A 23,043-nucleotide genomic window follows, 5' to 3' on the forward strand; every position below is an offset into this window, starting at 1 on the left:
CCCACCTGTCCATGCACCAATCCGCCCATCCATCCACCCATCAGTCCATTCTTCCATCCATTTGTCCATCCATCCAACCATCCATGCACCCATTCATCCTTCCATCTAAATGTGTAAACATCCAACTATCTATTGATTGATCCAACCATCTGTCCATTCCAGTCCTCTGCCCACCCACCCATCCATCCACCCCTCCATCCAGCCACCCAACCATCACCCACCCCTCCATCCAATCACCTAGCCATCATCTACCCATCCACCCATCTGCCTGCTCACCCACCCACCCATCCATCCACCCCTCCATCCAGCCACCCAACCATCATCCACCCTCCACCCCTCCATCCAGCCACCCAGCCATTGTCCACCCATCCACCCATCCTCTTGCTCACCCACTCATCCATCCATCCACCCCTCCATCCAACCACCCAGCCATCATCCACCCCTCCATCCAACCACCCAACCATTATCCACCCCTCCATCCAACCACCCAGCCATCGTCCACCCATCCTCTTGCTCACCCACTCATCCATCCATCCACCCCTCCATCCAACCACCCAACCATCATCCACCCCTCCATCCAACCACCCAACCATCATCCACCCCTCCATCCAGCCACCCAGCCATCGTCCACCCATCCTCTTGCTCACCCACTCATCCATCCATCCACCCCTCCATCCAACCACCCAACCATCATCCACCCCTCCATCCAGCCACCCAGCCATCGTCCACCCCTCCATCCAGCCACCCAGCCATCATCCACCCATCCACCCACCCACTCATCCTTCCACTATCTATTGATTGATCCAACCGCATGACCTTCCAATCCGCTGCCCACCCACCCACCTATCCAACCATCCACTACCCATCCATCTGTCCATCCATCCGCCCACTCGTCCTTCCAGTCACTCAACCATCATCCATCCACCCATCCACCCGCCCACCCATCCACGCATCCATCAAACACCCATCCCTGCAAATAGCCGTCTTCTGTCCAACCACACTTACTGAGTTCATGCTCTCGGCAGACTCTGGGCTGCAGTCCTACACCAGACAGACCCAGGAGCGTTCAGTCTAGTGTCAGAGACAGGAACTCAATCGTTATCCCTAATGTGAGGTGCAACCGAGTGCCTATCACTGGGGTACTGAGCTGGGTACCCCGAGCTGAGACCTCCACCGGGGCCTGCGGCTGCCGAGACCTGGGGACTTAGAGGCTGGAAGGAGGCTGGGGCGTGGAGCTCACAGAACAAGAGGAGGGCCAGAGTGCTGCTGGTGGCCATGGGGAGGCTGGGCAGTCGGGCCACAGGAGAGGTCAGGTCCTCGTCTGAAATTCAAGGGTAGCGGGCAGGGGCCTGGGCCTCAGGGCAGCATGGCTCATGCCCGCCGCCGCAGTGGGGTCTCCTGACCACTTCCTGCCCAGTACGGGCTGTCTTTGAGTTGATGATTTTTTCTGACCTCTGGGTTGAGAGGGCCCTCGGCACTTCCTCCCTGTAATCTGCTGACTCGAGGCCCAAGTTCAAGTGCTGTCTCTGTTGCTTCCTAGCTGGCCCACGCTGGGCAGGTGACCGCCCCTCGGTGAGCCTGTTTCCCAAACCTCGTGGCAATGTTGGGCGAATGATATGAGTAGCCTGTGAAGTGTGCAGTGGCTACCTGTGTCAGGATGGCTGGTCCTGCACGTGGCTCTCTGACTGCACTCCTGGGGGCTTGCCCAGCCAGGGGTCCTGCCTGCTTTGCCCACTGAGGCTGAGCCTGTGCCCCGTGCCTCCCCACCCTGCAGTGCCTCCGCGAATCACCCTGCCGCCCAGCCTGCCAGGCCCCGTGCTGCTCAACACCCCCGTGCGGCTGACCTGCGACGCCACCGGTGCCCCCAGCCCCACACTGATGTGGTTGAAGGATGGAAACCCTGTGTCCACTGCAGGGACCCCTGGCCTCCAGGTCAGTTGGCTCACCTCCCTGCTGCCTCCTGCAGGTGTGCTGGGAGAGAGGTCAGGGCCTGGGAGCTAAGGGTGTGGGAGAAGCAGAGACGGCCTGGGACCGTGGGCGGGGGCGGGGTGGGGCGGGCAGAAGAGCCGCCCAGCCCCAGTGCCAGCCAGGAGCATCATAGCCACATTAGAGCAAGTGGGGAAATGGCGAAATCCATTCAGTAACACACGTTAGTTAATCCAGTGTAGCCAAAGTCGTTTATTTCATCACACGATCAATTAAAAATGATTAGTGAGACTTTTACGTTCTGTGGGGCTCACTCATTGAAATAAGTAGTGTGTTTTACACCTTGGGCCTGCGACTGTGCAGGCTGGCCACGTTTCGCCACTCACTGGCCCCGTGTCGTGGCCCCGTGGTGGACGGGTCTCGCCCTGTGCAGCTCACGGCTCTTCTGCCTCGTGGGGGGCACGGGGGCTCTGGAACAGTTGTGGAGGGTGCTGTCCCCTGTGGTGTGCTATGAGGGACATTCCGTCTAAGGGAAGGGGCTTCCGTCTGGGGCACAGGTCTTCCCAGGGGGCCGAGTCCTCACCTTGGCCAGCGCCCGGGCCTCTGACTCTGGCAGCTACTCCTGCGTGGCTGTGAGCGCCGTGGGCGAGGACCGCCGAGATGTCACGCTGCAAGTCCACGGTGAGCGCCAGGCGGGGAAGCCTCCCTGCCAATGTGTACCCTACCTACTCCCGAGGGTGCCTGAGCTCCTGCCCCTGTCACCCCTAGGACGACATCTGTCAGAGCTCTGGGACGGTGCCCCCCCAGGGCGTGCGGACTCATTTTTGGGGGTCTCCTGTTGAAGCAGGACTGTGGAGGTTGAGCGGTGGGAAGGGGGTGGAGGCCCTGGGGCGGCCCCCATCTTCAAGGCGACTCCTCACCGCTGGTGTCTGCTCCCAGGCGGTCCCGCTGCCCCTACCCCCATGCCTGAGAGAGCCCTTCCTGCCCCTTCCCACAGTGCCCCCGAGCATCCTGGGAGAAGAGCTGAACGTGTCGGTCATGGCTGGCGAGTCGGTAGTCCTGGCGTGCCGGAGCCGCGCCGTGCCCCCACCCGTGCTGAGCTGGTGGAAAGACGGGCGGCCCCTGGCACTGCGACCCGGCATCCGCCTCCTGGAGGACCAGGCCTTGCTGGAGGTATGCGGCCACCCAGCCGGCTCATGGGGCAGAGCTGCCCTGGCCTGTGGCTCCCCCAGGAGCATCCGGTCTGTGACCTGCAAGCTCTCCCCTTTGACCAGGAGCAGAGCCCCCAGACAGAGCCCTCGGGGCCCCTGACGACAGCCCAGCGTCACCTCCTTCCCCACCCCGCCACACCTTGTGGTGTGACTCCTGACCGGGGCGTGGCCACGCAGCTTCCCCTCCCCTCCCTTCAGTCACAGCCCAGCCCTGCCGCCCTGCGCCTCCATCTGCCCCCTGCACCCCACTGTCTCCCTCTATTTTCCCCCCTGGCCTGGCCTGGCCTGGCCTGCTGTGCTGTACAGAGACTGAGAGCAGGCCGAGGCCAATTGGTGCTGACCTGGCCACGTGGCCACCCTTGGGAAGGTCTGGGCTGTGGTGTGACTGCGTCCCATGCCAGGCCCGTGGCAGGTGCCGCCTCTGGAAACCTCCTGGTGTGGTTAGTGGGGGAGGCGCTCAGCGGGGCTGTGGGGCAACCTGGGGACCCCAGGGTCTGTCCTGGGCAATCCCTTCTCTGCACTGCCCCCGCCGACGGCTGCCTTTGCTCTTGGCCAGGTGGACGCAGCGCAGGTGGGGGACGCAGGCCGCTACACCTGTGAGGCTCTGAACCAGGCAGGCCGCTCAGAGAAGCACTTCAACCTGAACGTCTGGGGTGAGCCCTCCCAGGGGCCCTGGGCTGCCCTGCCTGGGCCGGCCCTCACACCCAGAGGCTGGGGACCCCGCTCCATCCTCACCACCCCTCCTCTGCTCTGACGCAGTGGCTCCTGTGTTCCCCTCCCGCGAGCCGCTGACCCTGACCGTGAGCGAGGGGCACCCCGCCAGGCTGTCCTGCGAGTGTTGGGGCGTCCCCTTCCCCAAGATCTCCTGGAGGAAGGACGGTAGGATTTTGCCCTCACCCACCTGCCTTACCCCCAGCTGGAGGGGGCTGCTCCCACCCCCAAGTCCCTCTGAGCCAGGTGGGCTCGTGGCCGTAGGGGTGAGGGTGCTGCCCACAGAGTGCTTTCCTCGGTCCTCTCTGCTTGGGGCCCTACCTGCAGGACCCCTCCCAGTCAGCAGGAGCTGCAGGCCTCCCTTCAGAGGACCCCCCCCCCCCCGCCGAAGCCCTCCCTGACTCCAGGCTGGGGCAGGACCTCGCTGTGTCACCCAGCGTAGTCCTCCATGTGTCTGTGAGCCCCGCTCACTTCCAGTTCAGTGCTGGTACAAAGCAGGCACTCAATTAATCTTACGAATCCACCGAACCCAGATTTAGCGAGAGCCTTCTGTGTGGGGCCCTGTTCTCGGCACTGGGAGTGCAGCAGGGGGCAAAGCAGTGTGACGCCAGCACTCAGAGTTGGGGGCGAGACGACAGACAAAGTGAGTTGGCGACTCGGCCTCTGGGGGAAAGTAAAACCAGCGCGGGGAAGGCCCGCTGGGTGGCCGTGTGGTTTCGAGGTGGGCGGCCACCATGTGCGGCCAGGCAGTCTCAGAGGACAGGGATGGACGTGAGAATGTTGCAGGTGTGGTGTGGGGATGGTAGGTGCAAAGGCCCTGGGACAGGAATGAGCCAAGCACGAGTGAGGCAGAGCAGAGGCCATGGGACGGGAGCAAGGGGGACAGAAGGGGGAGGGGTCAGCAGAGGGAAGGGGGCTGGACCAGAGACTGTTGTAAGGATTTGGGCTTTTTTTTTTTTTCTCCAAAGATTTTATTTGAGAGGCAGGGTTACAGACAGAGAGGGGGAGATAGAGAGAGAGAGAGAGAGAGAGAGAGAGAGAGAGAGAGAGAATGTTCCATCTGCTGGCTCACGCCCCTAGTGGCTGCAATGGCCAGGGCTGGGCCAATCTGAATCCAGAGCCAGGAGCTTCTTCCAGGTCTCCCACGTGGGTGCAGGGTCCTAAGGACTTGGGCCATCTTCTACTGCTTTCCTATGCCATAAGCAGAGAACTGGATTAGAAGAGGAGCAGCCGGGACTCGAACTGGTGCCCACATGGGATGCCAGTGCTGCAGGCAGAGGCTTCGTCTCCTATGCCACAGCGCCAGCCTCTTGGCTCTTTTTTTTTTTTTTTTTTTTTTTTTTTTTTTTACAGGCAGAGTGGACAGTGAGAAAGAGAGAGACAGAGAGAAAGGTCTTCCTTTTGCCGTTGGTTCACCCTCCAATGGCCACTGCGGCTGGCGTGCTGCGGCCGGCGCACCGCGCTGATCTGAAGGCAGGAGCCAGGTGCTTATCCTGGTCTCCCTTGGGGTGCAGGGCCCAAGCACTTGGGCCATCCTCCACTGCACTCCTGGGCCACAGCAGAGAGCTGGCCTGAAAGAGGGGCAACCAGGACAGAATCTCGTGCCCCGACCGGGACTAGAACCGGGTGTGCTGGTGCCGCAGGCAGAGGATTAGCCTAGTGAGCCTGGCTTTTATCTGGAATAAGACGGGGCCACTGGTGGGTCCAGGCCCCAGGAGGGCACAGTCCAGCTCATGCTCTAGCAGGACCAGCTGTGCTGAGAATAGGCCATGGGCAGCAGCCAGAGAGGGGCTCGTGCGGGACCTCCGCGAGAGATGCTGGCTGCCTGGCCTGGGGGGTGGGGAGGGGGTGCCAGGAGGTGGTGAGAGGGGCGGGACCTGGAAGTCACTCCAGGTGGGGCCGGCAGGATGTCCTGACCTGTGGGGTGGGGGAGTGGGAGAAGCCAAGGGCCAGGGACGCCTTGGAGATGAGGGCCTGCCAGGGAGGGATGGGAGGCTCTAGGGGCATTGCACTGAGTTCTGTTGGGGGCCCCCTGAGGGGCAGGAGGGGCCGAGTGTGGCACACAGAGGCGAGGGCCGGGCAGGCTGAGGGCAGAGAGGAGAGGGTGGAGGGCAGGCCCATTGTCAGATGGCCCCAAGCCCTCCTCTGCCGTTCTGTTCCTTGGTGAGCAGGTGCAGGCGTCAGTCACCCCCGCCACAGGCTCTTCCAGCTGCCAGGTGCTCCTGCGGTCTGATCTCCCTCAGGCCGCCATTGCAGGGAGAGACCAGTGAGTCATTAACTGCCACCAAGCCCTGGGGAGCCTCTGAGGACCCCAGGGAGAGCTGCGGCAGAGGCTGGTGCCCAAGGCCCAGGCCGCGGGGGGGGCAGACGGTGTACCTGCAGGCAGGACTGAGATGGGAGAGGCTCGGGGTGAAGGTGGGTGGGGGCTCAGAGGGTGCCAGGATCAGCTGTGGCACTTGGGGGAGGCTTCCTGGAGGAGGTGATGTCCAGATGGATGCCTGACAGCTGAGCAGGAGCTGGCAAAGAATGGGTAGGAGGCCCTCGAGCCCCTGCAAGCGCCCTGGACCAGGGGCTTCTTTCTCAACGCCCCCAGGTCAGCTGCTGCCTGGGGAGGGGCCTGGCCTCGAGCAGGTGTCTGCTGTGGGGAGGCTGCTGTACCTGGGGCAGGTCCAGCAAGACCAGGAGGGGACCTACACCTGTGAGTGCAGCAACGTGGCCGGGAACAGCAGCCGGGACCTGCAGGTGGAGGTGCACGGTGAGCAGGGCTGGGGCAGGAGGGCAGGCGAGGGTGGGCCGGCCGGGCAGACCCCCCCCCCCAGACCTGAGCAAGGCAGGGAAGCCGAGGCTGAGTGCCCTTCCTGTTCCCTGGTGGCAACTGCCCCTCCCTATCAGCTTCTCGTGGCTCCTCCCCCAGGCAGGGCGAGGGGACCCACGCCAGGTGTCCGCGTACCCCAGTGGCCCTGGAGATGCAAGAAGTGTCCATCATGCGACTGCACTTCAAAAACTTGCATAACAATGAAATTAGAAGGTCAGCTTATTTTGGTGCAAAACAAATTAAAATCCACACATAAGCAAGGAACGCAAAAAGTTCATGGAAAATAGGTGTTGTGAGAGCACTGTGTCTGGATTTCAATCTTTTTTGCACCAAAAGAAACTTCTAGTTCCCCTTCGCGGGAAGTTCGGAGTGCCTCGTGTCCAGTGGGGGCTTGCATCTCCACCTGCTGCGCCTGCAGTGGTGAAGTCCAGCGTCTTGGCTGGTAAAGATGGTGCTAGGAAACAAAGCTGAGCGAACACGGTCAAGTCCCCCCGGGGACAGTCCCCACCCCCAGCCGGGGCTGTGCCGGGTGCCTGCTCCCCACATGCAGGGCCAGGACTCCCGGCAGAGGGCCCTGTCACCAGCTGGGGAAAGGCCCAGAGCGTGAGGTCACCTGGCCAGGTCACACAGCCAGCAACACAGGCCTCTGGGGATGCCGGCCCGGCACCGGGCGCCCAGAGCGTGCGTGGTACCCGCAGCCCCGGCCTCTCTCCCTGATGCGCTTCTCCCCCTGCCCAGTTCCCCCTCGGATCGCTGCCCCCCAGGAGCTGCACGCGCAGGTCTCCGTGGTCCAGGACGGGGAGGCCACGCTGGAATGCAACGCCACCGGGAAACCCCCGCCCACGGTCACATGGGAGCGGGCCGGCCAGCCTGTGGGGGCTGAGCCTGGCCTGCAGCTTCGGAACCAGGGTCAGAGCCTGCACGTGGCGCGGGCACAGGCCGCCCATGCCGGACACTACACCTGCGTGGCTGAGAACACGGCCGGGAGGGCCGAGAGGAGGTTCACGCTCTCTGTGCTGGGTGAGGACCGGCAGTGCTGCGGCGGGCAGGGCCTGTTCAGTCTCCAGACGCCGCCCCTTGTTCCACCCGGAGCCAAGGCTCAAGGAGAGCTGCTGCCCTGGGAAGCCACCAACACTGCTCTCAAGTCAGGACTGGCCCAGATAGCCCGAATGCCCCCACCGCTTTCTCCCTACTCCCTCCCATGTTTTCTGTTCCCCTCTCTGTTCCTGACAGTCTCTGTTCTTCATGGCTGGCAATGTGCTGGGCCTGAGAGACCAGAGTGACCTTGAACACTGTCATGAGAGATCAGGGCAGCCTCCTGGAGGAGGTGGCCTTTGAGCAGAACTGCCAAGGCTGGGCGGGAGTTAGATGGCTGCAGAGTGTGCCAGGCAGAGTGGGGGCTGCAGAGTGTCACCCAGGTGGAGGCAGAGGGTGGGGAGAGAGAGGGTGGGATGGGCGGGCAGGGGTCTGTTTAGGGAGGCCCGCCTCCCAGGGGTCCCCAGCCTTGCCCCGTCGTCCCACTGGGTGGGGTGTGGCCCCTTTCTGACCAGGGGCCCTCACACCTGTGGCGTGGCCACTGTGTGCCACGTGTGGACTCCTGGCTGAATCCGGGCCCCTCTGCTCCACACTTGCTCACAGGCACTGGGCTGAGTGCTTCCTGTGCGCTCGTGTCGCGTCTTCCCAGCCTCCCGCCGAAGGTTTAGGGAAACTGAGGCCCAGCCTGTGGCCACCCTTCTGGCCTCCTAGGGGCCACCGCTTCCGTGGGGCAGCTCTGATCAGAGACCCGGCTCCTGAGACCCTGCCCCGGGGGAGGTGGGGGCCCGGGAGGGAGCACACAGCCCCGGTTGGTCCTGACTGCTGATTCCTCCCTGTGCCCAGTGCCCCCCGAGCTCGTGGGAGACGCGGACCCTCTGACCAACGTCACCACAGCCTTGCACAGTCCCTTGACGCTGCTCTGTGAGGCCGCGGGGGTCCCGCCCCCTGTGGTCCGCTGGTTCCGAGAGGAGGAGCCCCTCAGCCCTGGGGGGGACACCTACCTGCTGGCAGGTGAGGTGGCAGCCGGGGCTGCGTCCTGGGAGTCAGGCACGCACTGGCCAGGAGAGGTGCTCCCTGAGGGGAGGGGTGGCGGAATGGACTGAGGCTTCCTGCTGGGGTGCCCTCCTAGAGACCCGCGGTGAACGTTTGCTTGGTAAAGGTCTGACAAGTCCTGCACCAGAAAAAAAGTCCCCTTGGCATCTGTGCACTGAGCAGTCAAGAAGCTTGGAAATGCTGACCTCAGCAGATTCTGTGAATTGTCATCCTCCTCACAAGATTGGTTTGGGATGGTTCCTGCTGGTACCCACATAGGGAAACTAGGCCCAAACTAGGATCTCAGAGGCCCTCAAGGCCCCGCAAGGCTCATGGATAATGGATAGGTGGTGGGCGGGTGGGCGGGAGGGTGCATGGGAGGGCTGATGAATGGAGGTTGTTCCCATGGCCCGTGGTGGGTGGCAACCACATGTCCCCGTGTGCATCACTTCGGAGCACTCACCAGGGGCTGCCAGGTGCATATGCAGACGCAGATTCAGAGACTGCATTTGGGTCCAGCAGAAAGGAGCGTGGCAATCGATTAGTGATGTCTGTCCTGGGAGCAGGAGCAACAGTGAGGGTGTGTCCTGTGTGTCTGCCCTCCCCAAGTGATCTTAGGTGACCTTGGTTCTTCTGAGGGAAGGACTTTGACCATCAGAGAGAGTGGAGGTCTGAACTGGGCAGGACTGCCTTGCTCACTGCTGTCCCTTTAGATCCAGCCAATCCTGAGAGCCGGTGAGGTCGTCGGTCTTTCTTGCTAGGACAGGGTCCTCAAGTTCTCTCTGGTGCGTGTCCCATGTCCAGATGGTTCCATCCATTTGTTTACCCTCCTCGGCCTCAGTTTGCCTAGCTGAGGAATGGGACATTGAGAGGCAGACATGGACACATCCGCTATAGTGCACGTTGTGCTCTGCCTGGCGGCAGCCTGGGCTCCACGTGGGCCCAGGGGCTGCCTACAGCTGTGCCCACACCGCTCTGTCCCCAGGTGGCTGGATGCTGAGGGTGGCTCAGGCCCAGGAGCAAGACGGAGGCCTCTACTCGTGCCTGGCCAGCAACGAAGTGGGGGAGGCGCGGAGGAACTTCAGCGTGGAGGTGCTGGGTGCGTGACAGCCCCTTCTCTAGGGAGCCCCACGAGTTTTGCCCTCCTGCCTGGCAGCTCCTGGGGGCAGGGCCATCACAGGGGTCCTGGCACAGGGAGGGGGAGGGGGAGGCCAGGACTTCTTGGCCTCATCAGAAACCCCAGGTCTGAGGCTGCCATAGAACTTCCCAGAAACACTGGGGACTCAGCCAGAGTGGAAGGAGGGAGGTAATTTTCAACCCCCTCCACACTGCCTCCCACTCACGAGGAGAGGGAGACGGAGGCACATGAGATGGAAATGAGGAGCCCTGGGCCTTCGGCTCCTTGCCCTGTGACGGTGCAACCTGGTCAGTGCCATCCGTCTCCTGCTTCCCCAGTGCCTCCCAGCATTGAGAACGAGGGCCAGGAGGAAGTGATCAGGGTCCCCGAGGGACAGCCTGCCCACCTGGCGTGCAACGCCTCAGGTAAGAGCCACCCAGTGCGGTGGCCGGAGCGGGGGGGCCTCGGAACCCAGCGCACCTGCCCCAGCCCCACTGCTCCCTGCTGCTCCCCGCTGAGGGCCCTTTCCCTTGGATGTGATACCTCCCAGCTCATCTTCACACTTCCCCGTCCTCCCCTAACTGTGGATCCACAGGGAATCTCTGGCTGTCCCCTCAGGCCCAGTGGGCGACCCCCACTCACCCCCACAGGGGATCTGACCAAGGGGACCAGAGTGGCCTTATGAGGTCTGAACCCCTTGAGGACCCAGGGGATACCTTGTCACCATAGTTCCCCCAGTGCTTGGTGGAGTACACACCCATTCATGCTGGTAGGCTGAAGGATGGCGGCTGGGCGGGTGGTGGGTAAGTGGGTAGATGAATGAACAGGGCAATAGACGGGAAGATGGTGGGTGGATGGATGGGTGCATGCATGGATGGATGGGTGGATAGATGAATAGGTGAGTGGACGGATGGGTGAATGGATGGATGGTTAGGTGGATGGGTGGATAGGTGATCGGAGTTGGGTGGGTGGATGGAGGGGTTGATGAATGGATAGGTGGGTGGATGGGTGAGTGGGTAGATGGATAAGTGGATGGATGGGTGGGTGGGTGGATGGATGAATAAATGAATGGGGGAGCAGATGGGTGGATGAACATATGGATAGATGATGGGTGGGTGAGTGGAAGAGTTGATGGGTGGGTGGGTGAAGGGATGACTTGCCTCTCCTTCTTGCCTGTTCGTTGCCCACTCAGTGAAGAGAAGGCAATCAGATCACAGATACAGGGCCCAGGCCATGCCTGGTGGCTGCTGCTGCGTCCTGCTCTGCGTGGACCAGATGGAAAATGCATATCCCCACCCTGTCTGTGAGCCACCTCTGACCCCTGGGCTGGCCAGGTCAGAGCTGCTGAGCTGTCTCCTGGTCTCTGCCACAGGCTTCCCCCAGCCCACAATCACGTGGTTCAAAGACGGCCGGCCCCTGGCTAGTGGAGACGCCCAGCACATCTCCCCAGATGGAGCCCTCCTACAGGTGCCCCAGGCCAACCTGTCCAGTGCCGGCCACTACTCCTGTGTCGCAGCCAATGCTGTGGGGGAGAAGACCAGGCACATCCAGCTTAGCGTCCTGGGTGAGTCTGGGGCTCCGCCGGCCACTCGGGTGCTGCGGGCAGGGAGAGCCAAGGTGACGGTGACTTGCAGGTGCACCTGCTCTTCCCCCTCCACTTCCGCGAGGGCCAGGACAGCCACCGCCGTCCCTGCACCTGTGTCCTGCACGGGCCTCGCGTTTGGCCGCGGGAGTGGGGAGATGTGCTCGTCCCCATGTCACCCGTGACATTCTGAGGCTCAGAGGATGTGCCTCGGGCTGGGCCACACATACGCGCCATGGGCTGTCTCGCGAGAACCCATCCTGTAAGGCGAGTGCGGGCAGTTTGTGAAACTTTATTTCTGAAGATGCTGGCGCTAGCAGTGGGGGGGAGGGGGGGCTGCAGGGACTCAGGGAGACCTTGGAAGCCCCGCCCCTCGCCCCAGCTCAGGGTGGCTCGCTAAGGGGACTGTCAGAAATGAGAAGGCTCCGGTGGCCCGAGAGAAAGGCCAGGTGCGGGGCAGCTGCTGGGGGGAGGGAGGCAGAAACGACTCTGCTTCCCCTCACGGCGTTGCTCGTGGTGGGCAAGGCGGGCCCTGGGTCACCCAGGCCTGAATTCCGGTCTGACCGTACGGGGCGTAGGCCTCTCTGAGCCTCAAATCACAGCAGCACTGAGGCTGAGCGCCGCGTTCCGGGGCTCGCCTGGTCCTTGGGACCAGGGTTGGGAATCTGTGTACACGAGGGCCCCCCTGCCCGCCACAGTGGTTCCCACCATCCTGGGAGTGACCGAGGACGGCGCAGACGAGGAGGTGACCGTGACCGTCAACAACCCCATCTCTCTGATCTGCGAGGCGCTGGCCTTCCCTGCCCCCAACATCACCTGGATGAAGGACGGGGCCCCTTTCGAGGCCTCCAAGAACATCCAGCTGCTCCCAGGTGACGCGCTCAGGTCGGGGGAGTGGCGCGGGTCACTGCACTGGGTCAGAGGTCGGGGCCGGTGAGTGTGAGGCTGCGCTGCGGGCTGACTGTGGCTGCTGCCCCAAGCAGGGACCCAGGGCCTGCAGATCCTGAATGCCCAGAAGGAGCACGCCGGCCAGTACACCTGCGTGGTCACCAACGAGCTCGGGGAGGCCGTGAAGAACTACCACGTGGAGGTCCTCAGTGAGTGGGGGCCCCGGGACACCCCCGGGCTGGTCTCCGGGATGGCCGCCAGGCAGCTGGGTGGGCTCGGTCACGCCCATTGCGGCACTGAGAACTCTAAGAGGGGAGGTGGTGAGCCAGGCCTCGGGCCACAGGGGCTCCGCTGCCCCCCCACCCCGCCGTGATGAGGCTCCTCTGCTCGAGACCCGGGAGACCCCAAGAACGCCTTCAGGGTCACCCGGGAACTCCCCCGCCTCGCACCTGCCCTGGCCATAACCACCGCAGACAGACCCTTCCCCAAACTGAACCAGAGGCTGGGGGCTCACAGGGTCCCCGTCCCTCCACTCTCGGAGCCACCCCCACTCCTGGGACTGCCCCCAGGACCAGGGTACCACCCCCAGCCTGCTCCTCAGACCACTGGTACTTTTCAGTCCCCCCTTCCATCTCCAAAGACGACCCCTTGGGGGACGTGGGCGTGAAGGAAGTGAAGACCAAGGTCAACAGCACCTTGACCCTGGAGTGCGAGTGCTGGGCCGTGCCCCCACCCACCATCAGCTGGTACAAGGATGGGCAGGTGAGCTTAGGTCCCTGGGCCACCCTCCAGCTCTGACCTCTTGGGGCTTGTTGGTTCTTAGAACCTTCCAGAAAAGAAAGCTCTTCCAGAAAGGGCTGGTTGAGGCTATGCCTACCTTTTATTTATTTATTTTTTTAAGAAGAAACCAAATTCTGTAGGGAACAGGTGTCCTAACACTAGCCTGCTGTCTCTGCCCATTTTCTTTATGTTCCGTGGTTTGGTTTTACAATGCTGCCACGGGTTCCTATCGCTGAAACATAACTCCCTTAGTCTTGGTGCTGTCTGACCTCTGTCCCCACCCTCTATTCCCCCTGCCCCCAGCCTGTGACCCCCAACCAGAGGCTCCACCTCCTGGGGGAAGGGAGGCTGCTGCAGATCCAGCCCACGCAGGTGTCCGACTCGGGGCGGTACCTGTGTGTGGCCACCAACGTGGCGGGCGAGGACGACCAGGACTTCAACGTGCTCATCCAGGGTGCGCTTGGCAGTGGGCGGCGGGCAAGGAGAGGTCAAGTGGCCAAGGCGGGAGGGAGGGTTTGGCCTGCATCCTGCGTGGCCGACAGGGGGCGCTCTTCACCAGCCTCACACAGGCATTTTCCCTCCACCCTCACCACAGCCCAGGGGGAGCTGGGGCTGTGGGCTCCTGCTGCTGGGGCGGGGGGGGGGGGGAGTGCTGGAGGAGGTTGAGGGTTCTCGCCCCCCAACCACCCACAGCATGAAATGTGGAAGAAGGAGGGGCAGTAGGAGGAGGCAGGTGGCCAAGTCGCGCTCTGTGCTTTGGGGGCACCTGGCAGGTGCCATGCCCATTCTCATTGCTGGCACCTCTGGCTCTGCAGTGGAGTGGCTGTGTGACCGGGGCAGTGGTGTCCCTCTGGGTCTGCTTCCCGTTCTAGCCGAGGACAAGCGCTGGCCTAAGCTGAGTAGCTGGCCTGTGCCCCTAAGGAAGGTGCCGGTGTTACAAGGAGACTTTTGGGCCTGGGGCGGGGGTGGAGGACGATATCCCTCCGGCACCCCCGATGGGCAGGGTTCTTGCTTGGAGCAGAGCAGCACTCCCCCTGCCCGAGGTGCTTCCTGACAGCCTCCTCTCCCCCGCCCAGTGCCCCCCATGTTCCAGAAGGTGGGCGACGATGAAGCCCTGTCCCGGGAGCTGGAGGAGCTGGAGGCCCGGGGTGGGGTGACGGAGTATCGGGAGATCGTGGAGAACAACCCAGCCTACTTGTACTGCGACACCAACGCCGTCCCGCCCCCGGAGCTCACCTGGTACAAGGAGGACCAGCGCCTCTCGGCCACGGAGGGGGTGTCCTTGCTGCAAGGTGGGCGCGGTGCGGGAGGAGCCGGGTCTGCTTTCTCGTGTGCTGCTGGCTGTGTGGCCTCGCACGGGGCGCACAGCACTCAGGACCTAGCGGTGATGCTGACGGGGCCCGGGCTTTCTCTGCCGCTCGAAGGCAGAGTGGGCCCTCCCCCCCCCCCCCCCCCCCAGTTTTCAGAGCAGAGCTTGGTGCTCCATACTGCGCTGACCTCTGGGCAAGAGCTGCCCCCACCCCACCCCTGCTCGTGACCCCAGGGCAGGAAGGCCTCCCTCAGGCCGGGGCTCAAGGCTTCCGGGGCTTTTTTTTTTTTTTTTTTTTCTTTTTACCACTTGGAGCATTCCCTCATTTAAAGTTATCTGAGTCTTTCATTCATAGTGTTGGTGGATGATTCTGCATGCAGAGGCTCCGGGGGTGGGGCTTGGAAATGCCTGGCTCCTTGGGCAGCTCAGCCAGCTCCCCTGATGGGCCAGGGCCCAGCTGCTGTGTGGCACAGTGCCCTGCAGCCTGCTGAGGGCAGATCCTGGTGGAGGATCTGCACCGAGGCCCGCCAGGGTCCAGCAGCCGGAGCGCTGGTCGGCACAGGTGCTCCTGCTTGTCCCAGGCTCCTGCGAGCAGAGTCTACCAGGGCTGGCACTTGGTGCTTGGGAAAAGGAGGCGTCTGGGGGATCCGGGAGAGGCAGCCCTCACGGCGGGTGTCTGTTCCTGTTGACGCCACCAGGCCACTCCTTCCCCTGGCCGCTGACCTCTGATCCCAAGTACAGTGACAGCAGGCACGAGCTGACCTGAACTCTGACCCCAGCCATAGATTCACCTCAAACAGTAACCGGCCCAGGCTAGTGAGCCCCTGGTTCTGACCCCACTCAAGCCTCTCTCCCCAGATGCCACGACCTGGCCTGGCCGGCTCTTGGTCACAGAGGGCCCTGGTGACAGCCCCTAGCACCCTCACCTCACTCCCCGCCCCCGCCCACCACACCACAGACCTGGAGCTGCCTCTGTGCCTCCCAGGAGCCTCTGCTTCTCCTTCTGCCCTCCCCTGCAGCCCGGCCAGCACGCAGCAGACCTGAGCCTGCAACTGCTGTCTGTCGCTGGGCGGGCGCTGGTGGGAAGCCTCTGGTTTTCCATCTGTAAATGGGGTCTCAACAGCACACGGCCCGCAGAGTTGCTGGGTGAGGCTGTGCTGGACTTGGTTCCCCCTTGCAGGCCCACACTCTGCATTTCACGGGCGATGTGTCTCAGGTCCCACGCAGGGGGAGGAGCAGTCTGTGAGCCCTGGGGGAGGCTCAGGCCTCGGCTCTGTGTCCCTGCAGGAGGCCGGGTGCTGCAGATCCCCCTGGTACAGGCAGAGGATGCTGGGAGGTACTCGTGCAAGGCCACCAACGAGGTGGGCGAGGCCTGGCTGCACTATGAGCTGCTGGTGTTGAGTGAGTAGCGGGGCTGGGGCAGGCTCAGGGCCTCTGTCTGCAGCGGAGCGAGGCCACGTGTGTCTGTCTGGCCGTTCTCAGGGGTTGATGGGGGCGTGGGGCTTGGGCACTGACACCAGGCAGAACTGGGTTCCAGTTCCGGGCGAGCTGCTCCCTAGTGATGTGACTTGGGCCGATGACAGCCCTCTGTGTGCCTCAGGCTCCCGAGCTGGATTAGGGGTTGGGAGCATTTGGTGAGCAGGGCCCGGGGAGCCCAGCCAGCCCGGGCACCTGGTGCCTCTCTCGCCTCCATGCCAGCCCTCCCTCTCCTGTCCCCACGCCAGCCCCACCTGTGATCCTGGGCGACACAGAGGAGCTGGTGGAGGAGGTGACCATCAATGCCAGCAGCACCGTCAGCCTGCGATGCCCAGCCCTGGGCAACCCCGTGCCCACCATCTCGTGGCTCCAGAACGGGCTGCCTTTCTCCCCGAGTCCACGGCTGCAGGTCCTGGAGGACGGGCAAGTCTTGCAGGTCAGTGCGGCCCTCGTCTGGGCGACAGGCAGAGGCTGCCGCCACCCAGCCCAGCTTGCCTGGGAGCCAGGGAGCAGGCACTGTCCGCCAAGTGGGGCTCTTGCCGGATCCCCCGGCCCTGAGAGCTGACACAGCCCTGCAGATCATCTCGTGGGAGGAGCCACGTGGTGCCTAGAGGGCCAGGTGACACCTGGAAGGAATGCACGGGCCACGTCTGGAGCCTTCTCCAGGGGTGCCCCTGATGCTCAGAGCGGCTCTCCATGGGGTTGGGGGAGGGGGCTGTAGTCACGCCCTCTCCCCACAGTGTCCCACAAAGCCCTCCACCGGTGCCGTGAGCTACATGTCCGGCGTGGAGTGGAAGGGGAGTCCATACCTGGGTTGCTGGAGCCCCTCCCAGCACCGGCCCCCTGCACCCGCAGGTCTCCACGGCCGAGGTGGCTGACGCTGCCAGCTACATGTGTGTGGCTGAGAACCAGGCCGGCTCCGCCGAGAAGCTGTTTACCCTCAGGGTCCAAGGTGAGCTGCACTGAGCAGGGCCTCTTCCTGTTCCTCGGTGCTTCCGGGACCCTGGGCTGTAGGCTGGGCTGTAGGCCCCAGCTCCAAGTTCCTGGGGCCTTGCCTGGGGCCAGCCGCATCCCCCACAGAGAGCACGGGGGTCCTGGTCACCACTGGAATGGCCTCGGGTGGTTTTTAGCTGCTTCGGAGGCAGCCAGGGCGGGGCTCTTCTGAGGCCTTTTGGCACCGTTACTGGGCACTTGCTGTATACCTGGTGTGGGCTCAGGCTTTCCCTGCACCGACTCCTTCCAGCAGAGCCGGAAGCCGGGCCTGACTTCCTCGGAGAGCCTGCCCGGGGGGCCTCACGGCCCGGAGTCTGCGCCTTTGTTTCTTTTTAAGATTTATTTACTTATTTCCCAGAGAGAGGGAAAGGGAGCGAGATCTTCTATCCACTGGTTCACTCCTCCCCGCCCCCCCAAATGGCCACAACAGCCAGGGCTGGGTCCGGCCAAAGCCAGGAGCCTGGAGCTCCATCCTGGTCTCCCATGTGGGTGCAGGGGCCCAAACACTCGGGCCACCCTCTGCTGCTTCCCCGGCGTATTAGGGAGCAGCCAGGACTCAAATGGCACTCTGCTATGGATGCTGGAGTCTCAGACAGAGGCTTAAACCTCTGCACAATGCCAGCCCTGTCTGCTCTTGGTCTCTGCCGCCCCCGGTGGGGACAGCTGTGGCCTTGGGGAGAGAAGGTGTAGTGTGGAGCACTCCAGGTTGTGGACTGAACCCTAAATTCCTATTTCAGCTGTGTGGCCTTGGAAAAGGGGCTCTCCCTTTCTGGTCTCTGGGCAGGCTTACTTGCAGTGCACCGAGGTGGAGCCCCAGGGGCTGGGAAGAGCTCTCGGTGTTTCACCGCGCGGTCCGTTGCTCCCTGCTAGCAGTCTCACATCTCTCTCTGTCCTGGTGGCCATGGGACAGTCCCACCGCGAATCACAGGCCAGCACTCGGGGCAGGTCACTGCCACCCTCAACAGCAGCGTCTCCCTGCCCTGTGAGGCCCACGCTCACCCCAGCCCCGAGGTCACGTGGTACAAGGACGGCCAGGCCCTCTCCCTGGGTGAGGAGCTGTTCCTCCTGCCCGGTGAGTAGACTGAGGGTCGGGGCCCAGCCTGGAGGCCACGAGGGGAGGCAGCTGTTCCCCCAAGCCCGGGGGTGTGGCCTGGGGGCGGCGGGGCTGCTGGTGCGAGGGCTGGGTCTCCCTGGCAGGCACCCACACTCTGCAGCTGGCGCGGGCACAGCGCTCAGACTCCGGGACCTACGTGTGTGAAGCCCTCAACGCTGCTGGCCGGGACCAGAGGCGGGTGCAGCTTAGCGTGCTGGGTACGGCGCCTCGGTCCCCACCCTCCCAATCAGCCCCACTCCCCTTGAGCGGCACGGCCAGGAGAGGGGCTGCCTGCGTGGGGGAGGCTGGGACAGCCGTGCCTTAAGCTCTGAGGTTTAGGAAGCTGGAGAGGGACCCGGGAGACAGATCCCAGGGGCCTGGGCCTGGGGGGCCTTTCCTACGCCTGTCTGAGCACGGGCGTCACCGCCGTGGTCCTGGGGAAAAGCTGGTCCGAGGTGTCCTGAGCCGGGACTCACTGGAAGGTTCTTTCCAGTCCCCGCCCAGTCCCCACGGCTTGCGTCTGTGCCAGGGGCTCCTCTCTTGGTTTGCTCGGGCATCTGGGGCTGACCCTTAGGCAAGAGGCTGAGGTCCAGGGTGGGAGCCTGGCCCTGGCCCCCAGCAGGGTGTGGTGTGCTGGCCGGTGTGCTCCCCTCCGGCTCCCCCTGCCCCAGCCCCTGGGGTTAGAGCTAATGTGTGACCCTGGGGGCTCCACAGGCTGCTCACCTGCCGCTGGGCGGGGGTCTGGGGGGTGCGATGAAGCTGCCTCACTCACTGGGCTGTCTCCTGCCCTCAGTCCCTCCCACCCTCCGGCAGCCTCCCAGAGGTTCCCAGGAGACGGTCCCGGTGCGGGCCGGGGACAAGGCCGTCCTGAGCTGTGAGACAGACGCGCTCCCTGAGCCAACTGTGACCTGGTACAGAGACGGACAGCCCCTGGTGCTGGCACAGCGGACCCAGGCTCTGCAGGGTGGGCAGAGGCTGGAGATCCTGGACTCCCAGGTGAGTGGCCCGGGGACATGGGCAGTGTGGGCAATGTAGGTGGTGTAGACGGTGTGGGCCATGTGGGCACTGTGGGTATTGTAGGTCGTGTGGATGGTATGGGTTTTGTGGGCACTGTGGACGTCATTGGCAGCGTGGGCATGGGTGGCATGGGTGGTGTGGGTGTTGTGAGTGGTGTGGGTGCTGTAGGTATTGCGGGCAGCATGGGTGGTGTAGGTATTATGGGTGGGGTGGGCAGTGTAGGTGCTGCAGGAGGCGTGAGTACTATGGGTGGTGTGGGCAGCATGGAGAGACGGTGTGTGGCAGGGTGTGGGGGCTGCTGCCTGCTTAGCCTGTGGGACCCCAGACAGAGCCCACCAGCCTCTGGGGCAGGAGACAAGGGAAGCCACAGGGCTCCAGAGAGCTGGGTTCCAGGTCTGTGTGCGGGACTCACAGGATGAGCTCGAGCAGGTCCCTGCCTGCCTCAGTGTCCCCAGGGCCCACGTGCTAGGCCCTCTGGCTGCCCTCCCTCTCCGGGGTTTGAGGCCGAGTTCCCTGTCCCTCTGGAGTCCTGGGCCCCCTCTCCTGGCTCAGCGCCATCCCCGCAGGCCTGAGACTCTGCCTGACGTGGACTCCCCAGGCAGGGGTCCCTGCCCTGGAGACTTCGGGGAGCCCTGGTGTCCCACCCAGCCCCGCGCTGTCCCTGCCGCAGGTGTCAGACAAGGGTGTGTACAGCTGCAGAGTCCGCAACACCGCCGGGGAGGCCGCGAAGACCTTCAGCCTCACTGTCCAGGGTAAGCCGGGCCGGCCTGGCCGCCGTGGCCAGCGAGCTCTCGCGGCACACGGGGCTGCCCAGGAGGAGAAGGGTGTGGCTGGGAAGAGGCGGGGTTGCCAGGGGTAAGGTGTGCAAGGTCTGGGATTTAGGATCAGTGGGTGACACACAGGGCTGTGTGCGATGCCCGCTCTGGGGGCCGAGGAGAACGCTCTGTCCCTCAGGCTGTGCTTCTCAGGCACTGTTTGAGGTTCCTCCTGACCACATCATGACTGAGCAGGAGTGTTGGGATTGATTAGTGATGTCTGCTTTGGCATAGGTTTATTGTATTTGAAAAGGAGAGGGTCAGACCAAGATCTTCCATCCACTGGTTCACTCCTCAAATGCCCACAACAACCAGGGCTGGGCCAGGCTGAAGCCAGGAGCTGGAACTCAGGTTGGGTCTCCCACATGGGTGGCAGCAGCACAGGAACCTGGGCCATCACCTGCTGCCTCCCACAGTGTGCGTTAGCAGGAAGCTGGATTGGAAGCAGAGTAGCCAGGACTCAAACCAGACACTCTGATACAGGCCGTGGACATCTCACTGCACCACGGGCCTGCGCCTGAGCCTCAGGTTTATCTTCCACAAAGGAGATGAGAGCAGACCTGCCTGTGGGCACATCGGAGGTACCCGGCCCACTGCAGAGAGTAGGCAGAGCCCGGCACCCGGCCCTGGGATGCCGGAGCCTGGAGATGAGCCACTTGGAGGCCAGGGACTGCTGAACCCTGAGGAGTTGCGACCCCAGAGCCTGGGGGTGGAGCAGAGAGACTTGATGGGATGTGCAGCTCGTGCTGGGGTGGGGGCAGCCTGCCTGAGCATTTAGAGAGCGTGGACGGGCCTTCCTGGGGTTGGATGTCATGTCAGTTAGGACACGGACTTAGCTGTGTGAGAGGCCCCGAAATGTGGTGGATTCGTCTAGGCTGGTGGGGAGCTTGGTCCACGTGGTAATCCAGGAACCCAGGGCCCTTCCACCTGCCGCTCCTCCACCTCTGGGGGTGCTGGATCCTGTTCCTGCCCGCGGCCAGCAGGGGGCAGCAGGTGTGGGAGGCAGCATTGATCTAAGCAGATGTTGTACCGGCCCCCTCTGCTCATGCTCCACGCGTGAGAATCTGGGCAGCAGGCACGGCAGGCCGCAAGGGGCGCTGGGAGATGGAGTTCCTCCCAGAGTGACCACATGCCCAGCTGAGCAGGCTGGGGGACACAGCTGAGTGCACGGGTGGCCACGCTGAAGCCAGGCTCCTCTTCTGGGTCTCCCACATGGGTGGCAGAGGCAGAAGCACTTGGGCATCTTCCACTGCTTTCCCAGGCCACTGTCAGGGAGCTGGATCGGCAGTGGAGCAGCTGGGGCTCCAGCCAACGCCCTCAAATGCTGATGCCAGTGTCGCAGGTGGCAGCGTTACTGGCCATGCCACAGTGCCGGTCCCCAAACACAGTTGTCCTAAATGGCAGATGGCAGGATTATTGCTCCCATCTCCTAGCTCCTTCTGACAGCTCCCTCCATGAGCCATGAGAGAGGGCCATGTCTGGTCCCCAGGGGCAAAGACCTCACCTCTCGAGCTCAGCCATTTGCATGCCAGTGGTAGTGGCTGTTTGAGGTTCCTGACTTCGTCCTGGATGAGCAGGAGTGCTAGGATCCATTAGTCATGTCTGCCCTGCCGTAGGTGAAGAGCTGCCTGTGCATAAGCCCTGTGTTCACCATCCGTGGGCTGAGTGGACCCCTGTTGGGCTCGGCTTTGTAAATGCAGCCAAGTAGCTCCAGGACAGGACCTCCCCGACCTGCCCGAGGAATCCGGGGAGGTTGAGGGTTCTGGGAGTCTGCCTTCTCTCCCGCAGTGCCCCCAGCGTTTGAGAGTCCTGAGACGGAGATGGTGAGCCAGGTGGCCGGGAGCCCACTGGTCCTGGCCTGTGACGTGTCTGGGGTCCCTGCACCTACCGTTACATGGCTGAAAGACAGAACACCCGTGGGTGAGCACACCTGTCCTTTGTACTAGGCAAGGTCAAAGCCTGGCAGTGCCTGTCGGCCCAGCCTGCTTGTCTTGTCATGTCACTCTTGGGCCGGTGGCACCCACACAGTGGGAGCCATTCCTGTGACCCTGGTCGGTCAGCTTCTGGGAGACAGAGGACACGGGCTCTGTCTTGCTGAGAGCCCTGCACAGCCCAGCTGGCTGAGCCTGGACTTGGCATTGGCCCAGAGCTGCTCTGCCTGCTCCCCCCAGAGTGTCTGGTCACCCCCATGCAGGCCTCTGTCCTCACTCTCACCCTCCCCGCACCGCAGCTGTCGGTCAGCAGACCCCCTCATCCTGTCACCTGGTCCACACCTGGGGTGCCTGCCCACTCTTCTCCTGCCGCAGCCTCCCTTTCTGGCCACCACTGTGCCCTGGTGAAGGCGGTGGCCCCTGCACTGGCCTCCTGGGCCCTCTCCGTGCCTCTGGAGCAAGCGCCAGATCTGACAGCACAGCTCTGAGCAGGTGCCCTGCCTAGGCACAGCCTAGCCCGCGGGAGCACCTGTGGTGCCAGGCAGCCCGCCTCTCCCTGGCCCCCCACGCCCAGGTGGGCCCCACTGTTTCAGATTCTCTCCCCGCATCTCTCACTCTGTCTCTCTCAGTAATGATACGGAGATAGAACTCACACAGTATACAGCGCGCCCATTGAAGCTCAGTGATTCTAGCACACTCTGGAGCTGTGCGCCCCTCTCCACAGCCGTTTTCAAACTGTTCCTCTCACCAGCGAGAAGCTCGGCACCCGTTAGCCTTCTCTCCCACCCCTTGCCCCCAGCTCCCCCTCCCCAGCCCCCCCCCCCCCCCGCAGCCCCTGAGCTGCTCTGGGCCCTGCAGATCTCTCTCCGCAGCATTTCACACGGTGGTGCCGCCTTGCCCGCCCGTGCCGCTCGCGCCTGGCTTCCCCACTGGCCTCTTCATTCTTCGTTCTTCTGTGTTTGTGTGGCTGGATGCCCTCTGCTGCGTGACGTGTCACATTCTGATTACCTGGCCCTTGGTCGTTCCTCCCTCTGAGCCGCCGTGATGTGACCCTCATCACCTCTGCTGGTCCGGGAGTGGAGCTGCCGCCTCTCTGGCCTCAGCTCCTGCACTGCTGTTCCCTGCCTGGAATTCCCACCCGGCTTCCCCAGCCTGCTCCACGTGCACCTGGCTGCTTCCTGCTCACGTTCCCGTCTTGGCTGGCACTTCTCCTGCCCCGGGAGCCTGTCTGACCGCTGCCATGCGCAGGCCGCCCGCTCTGTGAGGGCCCGCGGGGCTGGCACTACACCGCGGTCGTACCTGGGCAGCTCTT

The 23,043-nt window shown here is 63.3% G+C and overlaps 1 protein-coding gene across 1 annotated transcript in view; it reads left to right on the forward strand.

Annotated features, from left to right (window-relative positions):
* The window catches only part of HMCN2 (hemicentin 2), a 141,489-nt gene that overhangs the window by 81,346 nt on the left and 37,100 nt on the right, over positions 1–23,043 (forward strand). The window contains 24 exon segments of the mRNA XM_089306779.1: positions 1,775–1,932; positions 2,484–2,607; positions 2,924–3,099; positions 3,694–3,790; positions 3,897–4,016; positions 6,442–6,603; positions 7,402–7,683; positions 8,542–8,709; positions 9,716–9,829; positions 10,186–10,272; positions 11,220–11,411; positions 12,128–12,301; positions 12,413–12,526; positions 12,937–13,079; positions 13,401–13,551; positions 14,174–14,389; positions 15,694–15,807; positions 16,131–16,318; positions 16,738–16,834; positions 17,786–17,947; positions 18,073–18,186; positions 18,762–18,964; positions 19,656–19,737; positions 21,589–21,720. Coding sequence (XP_089162905.1) covers positions 1,775–1,932; positions 2,484–2,607; positions 2,924–3,099; positions 3,694–3,790; positions 3,897–4,016; positions 6,442–6,603; positions 7,402–7,683; positions 8,542–8,709; positions 9,716–9,829; positions 10,186–10,272; positions 11,220–11,411; positions 12,128–12,301; positions 12,413–12,526; positions 12,937–13,079; positions 13,401–13,551; positions 14,174–14,389; positions 15,694–15,807; positions 16,131–16,318; positions 16,738–16,834; positions 17,786–17,947; positions 18,073–18,186; positions 18,762–18,964; positions 19,656–19,737; positions 21,589–21,720 — 3,570 coding nt within the window.

Source organism: Oryctolagus cuniculus, chromosome 1 (genome assembly GCF_051225735.1).
Source record: "Oryctolagus cuniculus isolate XC-2025 breed Fujian yellow rabbit chromosome 1, ASM5122573v1, whole genome shotgun sequence".
NCBI classification, from domain to species: Eukaryota; Metazoa; Chordata; class Mammalia; order Lagomorpha; family Leporidae; genus Oryctolagus; species Oryctolagus cuniculus.